Source organism: Apteryx rowi, unplaced genomic scaffold, assembly GCF_003343035.1.
Source record: "Apteryx rowi isolate R43461 unplaced genomic scaffold, aptRow1 scaffold_901, whole genome shotgun sequence".
NCBI lineage: Eukaryota > Metazoa > Chordata > Aves > Apterygiformes > Apterygidae > Apteryx > Apteryx rowi.
Window position 1 is genome coordinate 102,181 of NW_020451207.1, and position 16,105 is coordinate 118,285.

Sequence of the window (16,105 nt, forward strand, 5' to 3'; positions counted from 1 at the left end):
GCCCTCTTTGTTCGGCGAGTGCCTCCGCGGGGGTCCGGGCGGGCCGCGGCGGTGCCGGGTGGAGGGGCGTCAGGGCCGGCTCCCCCCGCCGGGGCGGTCCCGGGTGGGGGGGCATGGGGGCTGGCCCCCCCCAACCCGCCGGGGCGGTCCCGGGTAGGAGGCGCCGGGGCCGGCTCCCCCCACTGGGGGTTCCGCGGCTGGAGGGGCGCCGGGGCCGGCTCCCCCCATTGGGGGTTCCCTGGGTGGAGGGGCGTCGGGGCCGGCTCCCCCCGCCGGGGCGGTCCCGGGTGGGGGGGCATGGGGGCCGGTCCCCCCAACCCCGCCGGGGCGGTCCCAGGTAGGAGGCACCGGGGCCGGCTCCCCCCATCGGGGGTTCCCCGGGTGGAGGGGTGCCGGGGCCGGCTCCCCCCATCGGGGGGTCCCCGGGTGGTGGGCAAAGGGGCTGGCTCCCCCCACCGGGGCAGTCCGTGGGTGGAGGGGCGCCAGGGTCAGTCCCCGGCTCGGGGGCATCGGCGCCAGCCTCCCGCGGTTCTTGGTTCCTCCCTGGAACGGAGGCTCTGCCGTGGCGCTGGAGGTTATCTGGTTTCGGAGGCTGGGCTTGATTGGGACCCGGGTGCCACCCCCGCCCCGTTGGCACGCTGGGCCGGGGGCGGGCAAGGTGGCCCACCCCATCCCGTCCTGCCCCGGCCCTGCCCGGGGCCCAGCGGGCTCCCGCGGCGAGAGGCTGCTGCTGCCGACTTGCTCCCTGGGTGCCCGGACACGGGTCCTGCTCCCTCCTGCGCCCCGGTGCGGTGCGGCTGGGGGTCTCCCAGCGTGGCCGGCTGTGCCCAGACGGGTGCCACAGGGGCCCGACTCCCCATCCCCGCTCTGGCGCCCAGCTGCTGCAGGGGCACCCGGCGGTGGGGCAGCGTGACGGCTTGCCCTGCCTTTGCCCCCCACTTTGGGTACCGGGCTCCAGCCCCTGTGCGGCTCGTGGGGCTCAGGGTGCCCGGCAGCCCCCCGGGAGCCTCGTGGGGACGGCAGCGCTTGGCGGCTTTGCAGCACTGCCCGCACCCGCCGAGGATGGTGCCTTGGCACGGGGTGAGCGGGACTTGGGGTCTCTGTGATGAGATCCCCCCGGCTCTGCCGGGCCACCCCGCTCCCGTCGCTGCTGGGGTGGGAGCAGCCTTGCCGCAGGAGCCTGTTGCCCGGCCCGGGGTGGCGGGGGGCTGCTGTGGGGCACAGCGGAGGCCAGGGGCGCGCGGCAGCGGTGGCCGAGACGGGCCCCTCGCACGCAGCCTTGTCCCAAGTCACGGGGCCGATGCAGGGCAAAGGGGGGCCGAGGCGGAGCGGAGGGACAGCCCTGGCCCGGCGGCAGGAAGAAACTCCTCCGGCACATCCGTTGGGCCGGCGCGGAGGGCGGCCCCCTCTCCCGGGCGCCGGCCGGGGACGGGACGGGGGGCGGCCCGCTGGCTGGCCCCCACCTCCCCAATGCGCTTCGGCTCGGCTGCGGCCCGGATCCGGGTTTGCCTTGGGTGCGGTGCCGGCAGAAGGGAGGAGCTGGGCCCGAACGCCTGGGTCCGTTCTGCCGCTGCCGGGGTGGGGGCGAGCGGCCGGGTCGCAGCAGCACTTCGCCGCTCCCCGGCCTCACCGCTCCCCGTGCCCGCGTCCGCTTCGGGGTTGCGGGGAGGGCAGCACCCTCCGCTGGGGGACCCTTCAAGCACCCGTCGGGCAGCGCCGGCAGGGGCGACCCACCCCGCTTGACCCCGTCCCCACTCCATGGCCGGCGGCGGGGGGGCTTGGCCACCTGCCTGCCCCAGCTGCCGCTGCCGGGGGCAAGGCGGCTCACAGTGCCGGGCCCCACCGCAGCCGCCCTGGGGCTCGTCTCGGGGCTCTTGGCCCGCCCCGAAGCGGGCCGGCTGCGTGCAGGGCCCGGCGCACCCTCCGCGGGGACGCGGACGCGGGCGGTGTGGTTTGCCTGGGGGAGCTGGGAAAGTAGCTTGGGTCTCTGCCCTGCACCCCGGGGTGTCGCCGCGGGCGGCTTGGGCCCGGGTGCCATGCCAGGCTGTGGGGCGACCGGTGCCCACGCTGCACCTTGGTCCTGGGGTGCGTGAGCTCGTCCTGGGGGCTTGGGTGCTGGCCTGCCTCCTGCGGCCGTTTGGGGAAGGGACGGGGGTCCCGGGGAAGGGCCGAGGCAGACGCCCTGTCTGGGGGCGAGCAGGGTGGGCTGGGCACGCTTCCTCCAGCTTCCCGCTAGCCCGGAGCTGCTCCATGCTAGCCCTCCCCTGGGCTCCTCCCGGCCCCGCTGCCGCCYGCCAGCAGGGCGGTTCTTGCGGAGCCCGGGTGGGCGCCGGGCCGGGGGGTGCCGGGCCCCCCGCACTCCCTCGCCAGGGCTGCTCCCGCCGCGTGTGCCTCTGCAGACAAAGGGGGTTTGTTCCAGCGCTCTGTGCGCTCAGGGCAGAGTCCCCCGGGGCGCCCGGCTCCGCCGTCGGCCCCACCGCCGGCGCGGCCCTGCAGAGGTGCGTGCGTGCCGGCGCGTGCGGGGAGGGGGCAGCCCCTGCCCGCAGCCTGGGGGGAGCGCCAGGCCCCGCGCCGGAAAGGGGGGGGGCGTCCCGACGCTCGGAGAGCGAGCTCGGCTTCCGATCCCGCTTCGGCTGGGATTCCTTCCTCCAAGCAGAGCCCCGCGGTGGGGCTGGCGCAGCGGCTGGTCGCTCTGCGTGCTGCCTGGACGCTGGTGCTGCCGTGGTGTGGCACGGTGCAGGGTGGGAGGTTTGCACGGTGGCATGGCACGCATGGCTTGGGCACCGGTGTAGCTGTCCCCCCTTTCAAGCAAAGTCCCCCCTGGACAGGCAGCTAGTCCTGTCGGCCTGCCGATGCCCACCCTGCCCGCTGCTGGTGCCCGGAGCAGGAGGGCTGGTGTGCCCGCTGGCAGCGTGACAGGGCTGCTGCCACCCAGCTCCATTCATGTGCTCAGCCCTGCCCTTGGCAGTGCCAGGAACTGGTGGGGAAAGGACAGAGATAGGGCAGTAGCTGAGGTTGCTTCCAGTCCCCCTCCAACTCCCCCTGTGCCCTGGCAGCATTGCATGTGGCTTGGCCAGCTGCTTACAGGAATCCTGGGGAAAGGGGTATGGCAGTGCCACCGTTAGGGCCCAGTGTGAACACGGAGGGGCAGCGTCAGGGGAAATGCCCCAGAGCAGGACTAGCCAGGCGAGGCCCAGCAGGCAGCAAGGCTTGGCTGCCAGGGCTGAGTTCATCGGTGGCGGAGGCAGAACAAGGAGTTGTTTGTGCCAGATTTAGTTCCTGGCTGGAGATGCCAGCTCTGCGCCCTGCCCGCCTGTCGCAGCGCACGCCGCGTCCCAGACGCAGCTCCGGCCCTGGCTGCGCCCTGCCGCCAGGCACCCCGTCACCACTGACTCAGCCCCGTTACGGCGACAGGCGGGCTGGGGTGGGCACTTCCCCATGCCAGACACGGCCTGGCTCCTGGGCACGGAAACAGGGGCGAAGCTGTGGTCTGCCCTGCCCGGCCTCCGTGCCCAAGGCAGGGAGATGCAGCCACCGTGGCGACATCGGGGCCGGTGGGTCAGCGGTGAGCTGGCCTGGCATGGCGGGGGTTAAAGCTGAGCGCTCCAGCGAGCTTGCTGGGAGCGGGAGCCCTTGGGCAGAGCAGGATGCGGGATGGCGGTGCCGGGGCAGCGCGCTGTGCCCTGGGCACGTGACTCTGGCTGCCGCGGGGCAGGAGGGCACCCTGCCTGTGTCGGCGGGCTTGTCGGGCTCTGCACCCCCGTGGTCACTGTGGCAGCCTTCCCACGGCACTGCCAGGAGCTTTCCGGGGCTGGCACAGGATACCCGCTGTCCCTGCCCTCCCTGCCCGTGCCGGGGGACTCAGGTCTGTGCCAGCACTGGCTTGCCACCAGCTCTGGGGATGGGGTGCCACCCACGGGGACAAAACTAGGGTTGTCCCAGTGTAGAGGAGGGGGAGCCGCGGGGAGCTTGGCAGTGCCAGGGGAGCCTCGAGCGGCGCCAGCAGCCAGGGCATCACCAAACGCTGCTCTCTGCCAAGCCGGGGGCACTGAGCGGAGGTGCCTGGCACTCGGCAGGTCTCCGGGAGCAAAGACAGGCAGCTCTGCCCCTGTGGCCCCAGGGTGTGGGGGACACCTGGCCCATTTTGGCCATGGCTGTGCCAGGCAGGGCAAGCCTGGCTCTTGCCGCCTTTGAGCTGGCGAGGGAGATGGCCGTGGAGAGAAGGTAGCGGGCAGCGGCCAGGCTGCCTGCCCTGTGCCTCCTGCCCCGTTGCCCCGGGATGCCCTTTCCCAGCTCCTCCAGGTGCCAGCCCTGCCCATGGGCAGGGGGACCCCCCCCCCCCCCGCTGCATGCCAGCGCTGGGAACGGGTGCCCCAGGGCATGTGCAGGGTGGCCAGGCTGCTTGGGAGCTGCAGCTGCCCCCAAGCCTGGGGGCCTGGCTGCCGCCCAGGCTGTGGCTTCAGCGACGAGGCTGCGGGTGCCGCRGGCAGAGCTCGTTTCTCCGCTGGGCTGAGAGCGCCAGGACAGGCTGGGGGAGCCCAAAAGCGAGATGGATGCAGGAGTCCTGGCACAGGGCCCTGCCAGATTTGCATGTCACCCTGGGGGTGGCTTTAGGATCCAGCCAGGTCTGGGTCCCATAGTTGGGCAGGGCATGGAGGGTCCTGGGGGGGATCCCTGGGCACTGCCCCCCATGAACGCGCATCCCGGGAGCTGCTGCGGGTGTTGCAAGCCCTGAGGGGTGACTGGCAGCCGTGCCCTGGCCAGGGGTGCCAGAGGCATGTGTGTCCCTTGAGGCAGTGAGTTTGGGCGTCTGTGCAGTGCCTGGTGCCCCTGTGCCCAAAAGCCCCAGCATCAGGCTTGGGGCAGATGGCGGGGGCTCCGTGCATGCTGGGCTTGACCCGGAACTGCCTGCTCTGGGCTTTTGCCCTGCCCTGTTGGCCCAGCGGAGCAGGCAGATGGCCTCGGGCCGCATCCTGGGTGGACTGTGCCTGGCAGGGAGCTGAGCTCGGCCTGGTGCTCAGAGCCTGGCCCCTGGGCTCCTCTCTGCTTCGGGGGGGGTGAAGCTGTGCCAGCGCTTCCCCAGGCCCGGCATCCCCCTGCTGTGCCAGGGGCACAAGGGAAGCAGAGCAAGTGCAGATAGCTCTGCTGCCCCGTGCCCTCTGCTTGCACTGGGAAGCCCTTGGTGTCCTGCTGCCGGAGCTGGCACCGGCCAGAGACTAAGGCATGCMCAGCTCCATGCTGCCTGGTTGTCTTACCCGCTGTGCCTTAGCCCCCCACAGCCTGGCAGCAACTATGGGGTGCAAGGGGTTGGGCACGGGGATTCCCGGTGCCTCCAAAGCAGCGGGTTTGGCAGGAAAGCCAGAAGTGCGTGCCAAGCCCCAGAAACAGGTTGCCTGTCCTCCCTCCCTCCCTCCCTCCCTCGGGCAGCCGCTGTGCCAGGGCTGCCCGTGGCTGCACCTACCTGGCGGCCGCCGCTGGGGCGCAAACAGCCCCGCGCACGACTTCACGGCATCCTGGCGGCCCCGCCGAGCCTGGAAGAGCCTGGGCCCGAAACGCCTGCTCGCCCGCGTGGCGCGCCCGGGCTCTGCCGGCTCCCCGCGGCAGGGCTGGACGTGCGCAGGCAGCGGTGGGGAGCGGGGGGCTCAGCGTGCCGGCCAGGGGCTGGCATCTGCGCCTGACAAAGGGCCCTTGTGCTGCCCGCGCCTGCGGGGGAATCTGCTGGGAAGGGACATTTTTCTTCTTCCCCCAATGCCCTTTATTTGCTCAGAAATTCATGTGACCGGGCTGGGGAGGGGAGCCTGGCGGGCCACTCGGCGCAGCAGATCCGCCAGGCTCTTCGCGGCAGCGGCGGGGTACCCGCAGAGAGGGGCGCCCCATTTTCCGCCCATCACCAGACCCCTGCGCCGCCAGCCCACGGGAGAGGGGTGAGCCGGGCCATGGGGGCACCCTCCCCACGGGGGCCGCTGGGTGCCAAGCAGGCTCCGGGGCACGCGGGACCTCGGCTCGTGTTGCCGGGGCAGGGGCACTGCTTGGCAGGAAAAGCATTGCAGTAACAGGGCGTTTTGGGGGGCTGGGGGTGCCAGGGCGGGCATGGCGGGCTTGACGGGTGCTGGGGGTTTGGATTYGCCGTGCTGGGGCGCGCCTTGGCTGGCAGCTCCTTTTGCAATGCTCTCCTCTGGCCACCGCGCCCCAGGATGGGGGCACCATCCCAGCAAGCATGGGAACATGCTTTGGTGGGGGGAACATTTCCCAACCTGGGGGTGCCCCGGGTGCCCTGTCCAAGGCTGTGCCCCTCGCTGACACCCATCTCTGTCACCCAGGTGGAGGATGGCGGGAAGGCGGCCCTGTCCCGCAAGCTGCAGCCGGGCGACGAGCTGGTGAACATCAGCGGGACCCCGCTGTACGGGTCGCGCCAGGAGGCCCTCATCCTCATCAAGGGCTCCTACCGCACCCTGAAGATGATCGTCCGCAGGTCGGCAGCGCTGCGGGCGGGTGCCGGGGGGGCATCACCCGCCGCGGGTGGGAAGGGGACCAGGCTGGGTGTTGGGGGGCACCCTGGCTGGGTGCTATTTGCAGCCAGGTCCCCGTCCCCCCAGCTGGAGCAGAGGGAGGGCACAGCACCCCGCACGCCCTGGCACCCTGCTGCCCGTGCCCTGGGGTGGGGGTGGGAGGTGGTGCGGAGCTCCCCCCCCCGCCCCCCAGGGCCTGGAGCCGTGTCGGGGGGCAGAGCGCGGGCTCCCGTCCCTCTCGCAATGCCTGGGCGTTATCTCTGGGCTCGTTCGCTCCTCTCCCTTCCTGCCGCCTCCCGGCGCCCGCCCCTGCGCCGGCCGCCTGGGGAAGGAAGGGGAGGCAGGGCTGCTCGCCGCGGCCCCCCCGCCGCCGTCCCAGCTGCCCGGATTCACTCCCGCGGCCGCCGCGGAGCCGATCGCCGGCTCCCACGCCTGGGCGGCCGCTCCCGGGGCACGGAGAGGCTGCTGCGGTTTGGGGCAGCGCCCCGGGGTGGCGGAGGGGGCCACGGGGTCGTGCCGCTGGTGGCTGGCAGGATTCAGCCTCATCCATGGTGAGTTTGGGGGCCCTGGGGCAGGGAGGGACCCCTGTGCCCCCAGGCCCCTCCGCTCCCCCCCCCAGCTGTGCCCTCGTGCCTGGGACAGGCACCCAGCTGAGCTCTGCCCTGCTCATCTCGCCTGCCGCGGGCCTGTTGGTCCTGCCCACAGGGACCTGGCATCTCCTCCCTGGCATCCTCTGCGCCTGCTTGGCTCATTCCGAGGCTGGCGATGGTGCTGCTGCGGTCGGTCCTTTGGATCTGGGGGGCAGCATTTGCCCGCGTGTTCGGGCAGCGTTGCTGGACACCGCTGCCTGGGCGCGTGGGGGGACAAGGGTGCCACGAGCCTTGGGGCTGCCTGGCGCTGGTGGTGGCACGGAGCTGGCAGCAGGCTCCCTGCCCGGGGGCACTGTGCTGCCCTGCGTTTGCTGTAGGTGCTGCGGGCTCCAGACTTTTTAGGCCCTGGGCAGAAGGAGGTCCACGGATGGACCGCCTGGTCCCTTGTCCCCATCCACACCGACGGAACCCCTGCGTCTGCCCGCCGAGGGATTAGGAGCTAGGTCAAGCCTGTGGTGGGGACATGGAGGTGTCTCCAAGGTCCCTTTGGAGGGCACTGCCCTGCTTTTTCTCTTCTGAGGCAAACCTTCCCAGGCTGGGACGCCCTTTGGAGCAATGCCCACCAAAGGTGTGGCCGTGGGGGAATGGCGCGGGCACAAGGAGCTGGGAGAGGAGGCCGTGAAGCCCTGCAGGATGCCTGGCATGTAACGTCATGCTGGAGACCAACCCTGCAGGGCGGGAGTGCTGCCCACTTGCCACATTGTACCATGCTTCTAAGTGCAAAAAGCCGGTGGTGTCCATGGATGCGGTCAAATMCTATGGCTCCAGCAGCTGAAGCTCTGGGGGGCTCAAATTTGTGCTGGGCTGCAGGAGAAGCAAGTTGAGGTAGTGGCCAGCAGGGCTCCTTGTATGGCCCGGCACACTATGCCCCATGGCCCTCTGCCCGCTGGGTCATTGCTCAGGCGAAGGTTGTCTCCCTGRAGCTGATTTGGGGCTATGTTTAGCTTGGTCCCTTGTTGAAGCTGGCACCGAGGACACTTTAGGAAGAGACTCAAGCCTCCCCTTCCCACGGTTCCCAAGGCGCCCAGGCAGTGCCGGGCTGTCCCCTCGCCTGGGCCAGGGGATGCCAGTGCAGCTGGGAGCAGGTGGGGGAGCCCCGGCAGAGCGGGGCAACCGCTGGAGCAGGCCTGTGGGGCGCCCCCGCCTTCTCTCCGGAGCCAGGCGCTCTTGGAGCCGGACCCTCCTCTTCCCTGCCGTCCCCCCTCGGGCGGGTGCTGGCCTGGGGGGGACAGGAAGCCCTGTAGGAAGTGACTTCAGCCCCGGTTCCTCGGCCCGGCTTCCTCCCCATTCTTGTCCTCTCCCGTTGTTGCTCTTGGCAGGAGGAACGTGCCCGTTCTCCGGCCCCATTCCTGGCACATGGCCAAGCTCTCCGAGCTCCGTCCCGACGCCACTGCCATGCACTGCCCCGCTGACACCTTCAGCCTCTCCTGGCCCTCGGGATGTGATGTCAGGTGAGCCCGTGGGGCGGCTGCGGGACGTGGGAAGGGAAGGGGGACAAGGGGTGCCCTCTTGGCCCATTGCAACGGGGTGGGAGGGCTCGGGGAACCCTGGGGTGGTTCTTGCTGAGGTCCTTTGCTTGCTTGCCCCTTGCCRGTGCCCCACACCACTGCTGGGCATCCCCCTGGTGTCCTGCCTTGGTGGCCTGAGGGGTATTGCTGTGCCCAGCTGGGCCATGGGGAGCGGRGCAGGTTGGCAACATGGGTGCCCCCCCAGCCTGGGCCAGGCTTTCAGCCTGCCTCTCCCAGCCCTGAAGCCTTTGGGGCCTGGAGACACAGACCCAAAGGAGCCCGGGCYGTGGGGTCGCTTGCCCTGGCCCCCTGCGTCCTCTCCCCCTGCTATTTGCTCTCGGGCTCGCAGTTCCCTGCAGGAAGGGGTGGTGGCTGCTGCCGGAGGCAGCGAGAAGCTGATGAATCCCAGCGCCCCCCCCGGCCGGAGCCGGGCAGACCCCGCGGGCCAGGGTGGGCTGGCAGACAGAGTCACGCCCGGCCCCGTGCCCTGGGCATCCTGCGTGTGCAAAGGCGGCGGCGGTGCCCGCCAGGCCCGTCGCAGGGGCAGGGGGCGTTTCGTGGCTGGCAGGGGAGCTGGGCAGGGGGAAGAGGGCTGGGGGGCTGCAGGCACCGCTAACGCCAGCGCCCTGTGGCCGGCAGCGAGCTGTCGCTGCAGTGGAACCCGCTGTCCCGGCACTGCAGCACGGACAAGAGCAGCTCCATTGGGAGCATGGAGAGCCTGGACCAGCCCAGCCAGGCCTACTACGAAGGGAACCCCTCGCCTGTTGACCAGGCCCTGTACCACAACAAGCGGGACTCGGCCTACAGCTCCTTCTCCGCCAGCTCCAACACCTCTGACTGCGCCCTCTCCCTCCGTCCCGAGGAGACGTCCTCCACYGACTCTATCCTCCAGGGCCTGGCCCCCTGCAAGCATCCGGACGGGCGCTACCTCCAGACGGGCACCGACGGTGCGGAGTCGCCTGGCCGCACCAGCCGGCACCCCGCGCCCGAGCCGTGCCCACGTGACAGCAGCCCGGCAGGCTCCTGGCGAGTGCCTGCGCCGCCCCAGCCGCCCGTCAGGAGAGACAGCCTCCGGGCATCCCCGGCCGGCGGCGCGGAGCGGCGCCRCGCCTCCGTGCCGGCTGACTCCCTGCAGAACAAGTGCAGGTGGATCTCCGACACCTTCCTGTGCCAGCGCGACAAGGACCTGGAGGGCTCCTGCGGGCAGATGCCAGGGGCATATCCTGGGCATGCAAAGGACCGTCTCTCCTCCGAGCAGTATTACATGCTGAGCTCCCCGCCGGAGCGGTGCCTGGCCAGCACTGAGCAGCTCCTGGAGGACAGCGTGGAGCACGTGCGTGGGGACCGGCTGTACGAGGACAGCAGCGGGCGCCCAGCGCCGGACACCAGGCCAGAAACGGCAGGTGACAGCCCGTCGCTGGCTCCCCTCAGCTGCCACGTGCCGCACCGGCACAGCGCCCCGGAGCAGCTGCTGGCCTCCCAGCTGCGCTGCCTGCACGTGGGTGCGGGCAGCAGTGGGCAAGCCTCGCCAGCCTCGCCAGCCCACGACGGGCACCGCTGGACCCTGTCCCCGCTGCACACAGAGCACCGACTGGAGGGCGGCTGTGCGCCAGGCGCTGGGGACGTGGGGGCCCCCGAGGCACCCGGTGGCTGTGCCGCGAACCCCCCGCGCTGCCAGGAGATGTACCATCGCCTGCCGCCCTACCGCTGCTGCCCGGAGCCGCCGAGAGCCTGTGGGCTCAGCAGTGAGCCGGCCGGCGGCGGCCTGACGCCGGCTCACAGCATGGAGACGTTGGTGGAGGAGGAGGGCAAAGAGGGCCGGGCAGGGGGCCGGCGAGCAGGCGCCCCTCACCACCGCTCGGCTCAGATGCGGCGCCGCAGTGACCGCTTCGCCACCAACCTGCGCAACGAGATCCAGCGCCGGAAAGCCCAGCTGCAGAAGAGCAGGGGCTCCGCGGCGCTGCTGCGCGGCGAGGAGCCCGTGGAGGAGGCGGACGAGGCCGCGGAGCCCGGCGTGCCCGGCTGCGCGGAGGGGCCGCGGGCCCGAGCGGAGCGTCTGAGCCCCGCGCCAAGTGAAGACGGCGGGCATCCCGCCTGCACGGGTGACCAAGACACCGCCACCCCCGAGCTGGTGGCTGTCCCCAAAGGGCCGCCGTCCCCCGAGCGTGAGAGGCAGTGGGCACCGCCGGCGGGCAGGGGACGCTGGCGCTGGTCTCCCGAGYGCAAGCTGCAGCCGCAGCGGTCTCCGAGCCCCCGGGAGCCAGAGGGCTACGGCAAGGGGCAGGAGGCACCGGGGTCCCCGCTGCGGGCCGGCGATGAAGCTGTCCTGCTGCCCTTCGCCGACCGGCGCAGGTTCTTCGAAGAGAGCAGCCGGCCCTTGCCCGCCCGGCACGTCAAGCCCAGCGCCTACAGGCCCAAGGCAGGCGAGCCCAACGCCTTCCAGCCCGTGGGCACCGAGCGCCATGACTCCCGGCGCCTGTCCCTCGACCAGCCGTATGGGCCGCCCTCGCCCGCTCGCCCCGGCTCCGCTGGCCCGTATGCCGAGTGTTGCCGGGAGCAGCCCGCCTACTACAAGCCGCTGGCGCGGCACGGGGAGTTCGAGTACCTGCGGGCCTTCCCCTACGCCTACGGGGGCCCGGGCCCCGTGCTCCGCGAGCCCTGCCGCTACTGCTCCGGCGACCTGTGCCCCTCGCTGCTGCCCCGCGGCCACGGCTGCCGCTGCCCGCCGCCGCCCTCCTGGGCACGCTGCTCCGACTGCTACTGCCCGTCCTCCCACGCCGTGCGGGAGGAGAGCGACGCGTGGTCGCCCCGGAAAGCCCTCCCTCCGGTGAGTGAGCCGTTGCAAGCAGGCCGTGCGCGCTCCCGCGTCCTCCTGGCGGACGTGCCTTCGCAGCTGGGTGCCCTGGGCCCTCTCCTTGACACCCAGGGCTGCTGGGKGTCCCAGCAGCGCCTGTCCCTCCTGGGCGCACGTGCCCGGCACCGTGCCTGTGGGCCTCGGTGGGACCTGTGGCACCGGGAGCCGCACTTCATCTGTATCCGTGCCCCTCTCCTGGGACGTGCAACACCGGCACGATGCCCACGCCAGTGCTCTCATCCTGCCCCTGGCCAGCTGTGCGCAGCTGGGGGAGGCACCCAGGTGCTGGAGGGAGGGCTGATCCTGCCGTTCATGCTCTGTCTGATTCCCCYGCCTAGGAATTTCCTCTGGACGAGTGGGAGCCTCCGGCAATAAACAGGAAAACCAGCCAGTCCGTGAGGTAAGCGCGGCGGTGGGGGACTGCCGGGAGGGCGCGTGTGCCGCTCAGCAGGAAACCTCCCGAGGCGCCTGCCCCGAGGAGAGCGGCACGGAGTCGCCAGCTCGGCACGCCGGGTGCCCCGCGGGGCCCTCGGGCACGGGCGGGCGCGGGCTGGCGTACGCTGTGCTTCTGCGTCGCGACGTGCTATGGGCTCCCGTTAAGGCGCTGGCCGCACCTGCAGAGGGCGGCTCTGGACCCGTCCTGGGGCGGGCGGGGGCCCAGGGGTGCAGGTGTGGAGGTGCTCCCCGGGGAGCAGGGGAGGTACGGGTGCCCAGGCTGAGGAGCACCTAACAGCCGTAGCTCTCCTCCCTTAACGCAGCGCCTTTCCCCCGCCAAAGCAGCTGGGTGCTGCCATCCCCCATTCAACAGCCGGGGAAACTGAGGCAGGGGCAGGCGGTGCCCTGCCGGCCAGGCTCCCGGTGGTGCTCTGCCCGCTTAGCCTGGCTGCTTTCCCCTGCCGGGGCCGGGGGCCGCGGTGAGTGACGGTGTTGGGGGCGGTGGGTGTCCTCTTGCCTCCCCAGCGAGCTCTCCCGCTACAAACTGGGCTTCCCGAGGTTTGGCCCCTTCCGCCCGTGCTTCGAGAACGCCGAGCAGGAGTGGCCGCCGTGCTACAGGGCCACGTCCACGCACGACCTGTCGTGGGACGGCGACCGGCCGGCCCGCTCCCCCGAGAGCCCTCCGGAGCCCCTCCAGCGCCCGCTGCGGGGCAGGGCCTTCTCCGAGAGCCACCTCAACCTGCAGCCTCCCAGCCCCCGGGGCAGGGACAGGAGGGAGCTTCCCCGCGCCAAGCCGGAGCCTGCCGGCCCGCCCAAAAAGAAGGGCCCGCCGCCCCCCCGGCCTCCACCCCCCAACTGGGAGAAGTACAGGCCACGCCGGCCGTCCCACCAGCAGCCTTTCCCGCCGGACGGCCCCGGGCACGGCGCGGCGGCGGCGCTGGAGCAGCCGCGGGTGCTGTCCCGCAGCATCGCCGAGGTGGTGCGGGAGCGCTCCCGGAGCCTCCCCGCGGAGCAGGCGGGCAGGTCCCGCGGGCACGGCGCCAACGCGGCGGACGCCTGGCCCCCGCCGGAGCACCCCAGCTCCCGCCCCTACGGCCCCAGCTCGCTCCGGAGGACGCCAGAGCCTGATGCCGGTACCGCCGACCTTTGCAGGCAAGTCGCGCTGCCCTGGTGAACCGTGGGATGGAGCAAGGCYACAGGCCTGTCGGCCGGTGCCGGGTGGTGCTGGCAGGCCCTCGCCACCCCAGGAACGTGCCAGGCCCTGCCAGGTCCCCGCAGGGGGCTGGAGCGGGTGCTGGGGGCTCCCCTGGTCCTGCTCTGGCACCGCAGGCCTCGGCAGAGAGCAGTCCTTGTACCGGGTTCTCCTTGCCCAGTGCTGGCCCCGGTCGCTCCCCTGCCCGTGTCCTGCCCTGCCTGCCAGGGTTCCTGGGCGCATGGTGGATTTTGGGGACAAGGGGCCCTTTCGACCCACAGCGTTTTATCTCCTGCTTGCCGGGCGTTGGAGTCTATGCTCCTGCGCCCGAGCGCTCGGCGCCCCCGGCTGTGGCAGGGCGCGTGCTTTTTCGTGGGAGGGGAGTTTCCCCGACTTTTCTCTTCACGCTGCTGGCTTCCCGCAACGGAGGGGGCATGGCCCTCCGGGGTCCCGTCACCCTCGCCTGCCAGCGGGCTGGCAGGGAAGCTGCTGCGGCCTGCCGGCGCCCCTGACGCGGGCGCCCCGCGGGGCTCACGTCCGCAGGTCGGACGAGGCTGGCGAAGAGCGGGCCAAGGCGAGACCCCCCTGGGAGAAGGAGGAGCAGCCCCAAAGGGTCAGCCGGAGCCAGGATCGCGGCTGGGCCAGCCCCTGCAGCGCGGGTGAGTGCTCCCCGCCTGCCCCGAGCCCCGGGGCTGCGCTGGCGAGGGCTGCCCCTCACACCGGCCCTTCTCCTCTCCCCGCAGCCGCCGAGGAGCCGGAGGCAAGCCCGGAGGTGCTGGAGGGAGCGAACTGCCGGGCGAGCGCGGCAGGCCGGCCCCAGCCCCGCCGCATGAACTCGGAGGAGCTGATGTGGGCCGTGGCGGGCAGGGACCGCTCCCTCGCCGGCATCCTCGTGCCACCCGCCAGCCTGGTCACCGCTGCTGAGCTCATGGGCGAGCTGTTCGCCAGCGGCGACCGGCAGGCCTGGAAGGACCGTTTCCAGCAGGACTGGCGCCTGGAGGCCGCGGCGCAGGAGAGGTAGGGCTGGCGCGGCGCTTGGCCCCCGCGGGCTGCCGGGGCGGCGCCAGGGTGGGCAGAGCCCCGGCGGCGTCGGGAGCACACGGCCCCGGTTTTCCCCGCGCTCCTGCCCGCTGCCGCTTTGCGGGCGGCCTGGGGAAGCCCAGCGCACCGGGGCCCTGGCCGCGCTCCCCCAGCACCGAGTGCCCCAGCCGGGCTGCTGTCCTCGCAGGCCGGAGTTTGAGCCCATCTCGCCACCCCCCGGGGGTACCGCCAGCCCCACCTCCTACTCCGCATATTACAACACGTCGGCGGGCAAAGCCGAGCTGCTCAACAAGATGAAGGATCTGCTGGAGGTGGTGGAGGGGAGCTCAGAGGACGACGAGGTGGATCACGAGCTGGCAGAGAAGAAGGTAAAGCAGGCGCTGCTCGGGCTGGAGGCGGGGTGCAGGGTAAGACCCGGGGGGAGCACCYGGCCACCCTCGCTCCTCTGTGCCTGCCGAGCAGGAGCAGGGTGGCTTGGCACCACTGTGCTGCCCAGCAGCTCAGCCTCCTGGGGGACCCAGGGTCCTTGCTCCCTGCCCCTCCCTGGYGTGGGGATGGAGCCCAGGCRTCCAGGGGCCTCTGACCCCTTTGCTCCCGCAGATGCAGCTGATCGAGAGCCTGAGCCGGAAGCTGTCGGTGCTGCAGGAGGCGCAGCGGGGGCTGCAGGAGGACATCAGCGCCAACGGGGCGCTGGGGGAGGACGTGGCAGCCCGCCTGCAGGCCCTCTGCACGCCTGGCGAGTTTGACAAGTACCGCCTCTTCGTGGGCGACCTGGACAAGGTGGTGAACCTGCTGCTCTCCCTCTCGGGACGCCTGGCCCGTGTGGAGAACGCGCTCAACAGCCTGGGGCCGCACACCTCCGCCGAGGACAAGGTGGGCTTGCGCCGGGGCGGGGGGCACCCAGGGGGGGTGGGTGGGCACCAGAGCGGCCCACGGGGCTGGGGCAAGCACCAGGCCTCCAATGCTGCCCATCTTGCCCGCAGCTGGCCCTGCGGGAGAAGAAGCGGCAGCTGGCAGCGCAGCTGGAGGACGCCAAGGAGCTGAAGGAGCACGTGGGGCGGCGGGAGAAAGCGGTGGGTGCCATGGTGGCGCGGTACCTGCGCGACGAGCACCTGCAGGACTACCAGCACTTTGTCAAGATGAAGTCGGCCCTCATCACTGAGCAGAGGGAGCTGGAGGAGAAGATCAAACTGGGCCAGGAGCAGCTCCGCTGCCTCCGGGAGAGTCTAGGCCAGGCCCCCGTGGGCTGTTAGCCCCATGCCCAGGCCGCCCGGCCTCCCCTTGCCTGGGCAGCGCAGGCTCGTCTCTGCCAGTGGCCACGCTCTGAGCTTGCCAGCACCTTGTAGCAGCGAGAGGCCCCCGCAGACCGCGGGTGCCTCTCTGCCCCCCAAATGGGGGTCGTGGCTGGCTGCCAGCTGGGCCAGCCCCAGCAGAGCCAGAGGGTTCCTGGGGCCGGGGCGACGGAGGGGCGCTCACAGCGCCCTGCCCCTGTCGCCCACCGTCCTCCCCGTGGCACGGAGAGCCGCGCTACCAAAGCAGATCCAGCCCCTTGCTGGCTCTCTCTGTGTCTGTCTGTCCATCCCCTGCAGATTATTTATTTTTCTACTTTGCCAAGCAGGGGAGGGGGCACCAGGACTTAACCCCAGCCATGGGCACCAGCARGGGAGGGGTCTTGGTGCCACGGAGCAGTCCTGGGCAAGGAGCATCTGTCGCCCCAGGGCCCAGATGCTGAAGGGACGGACCCCGCACCCTGGTTTGCCTCTGCCCACCCTGGCTGCATCCCCCTCCTTTTCCTGGACGCCGGTGCCCATCTCACGGCTGGTGCTGCACCATGTGCCTTAAAACCCAGAGATGCCACAGGGCATCATCAAGCAGTGCCTGCAAGGGTTAAACTGTCCTCTCTCTCTGTCCGGTCA

At 71.6% G+C, this 16,105-nt stretch overlaps 1 protein-coding gene across 1 annotated transcript; it reads left to right on the forward strand.

Annotated features, from left to right (window-relative positions):
• The first annotated feature begins 297 nt into the window (after positions 1–297).
• SHROOM4 (shroom family member 4) lies at positions 298–15,716 on the forward strand. The gene is given in 12 exon segments (XM_026091415.1): positions 298–337; positions 2,371–2,390; positions 2,392–2,453; positions 6,284–6,472; positions 8,479–8,610; positions 9,349–11,494; positions 11,860–11,921; positions 12,482–13,108; positions 13,692–14,165; positions 14,377–14,557; positions 14,790–15,062; positions 15,173–15,716. Coding segments are annotated over 12 exon segments (4,476 nt in total). The 3' UTR covers positions 15,443–15,716.
• The last annotated feature ends 389 nt before the right edge of the window (positions 15,717–16,105 follow it).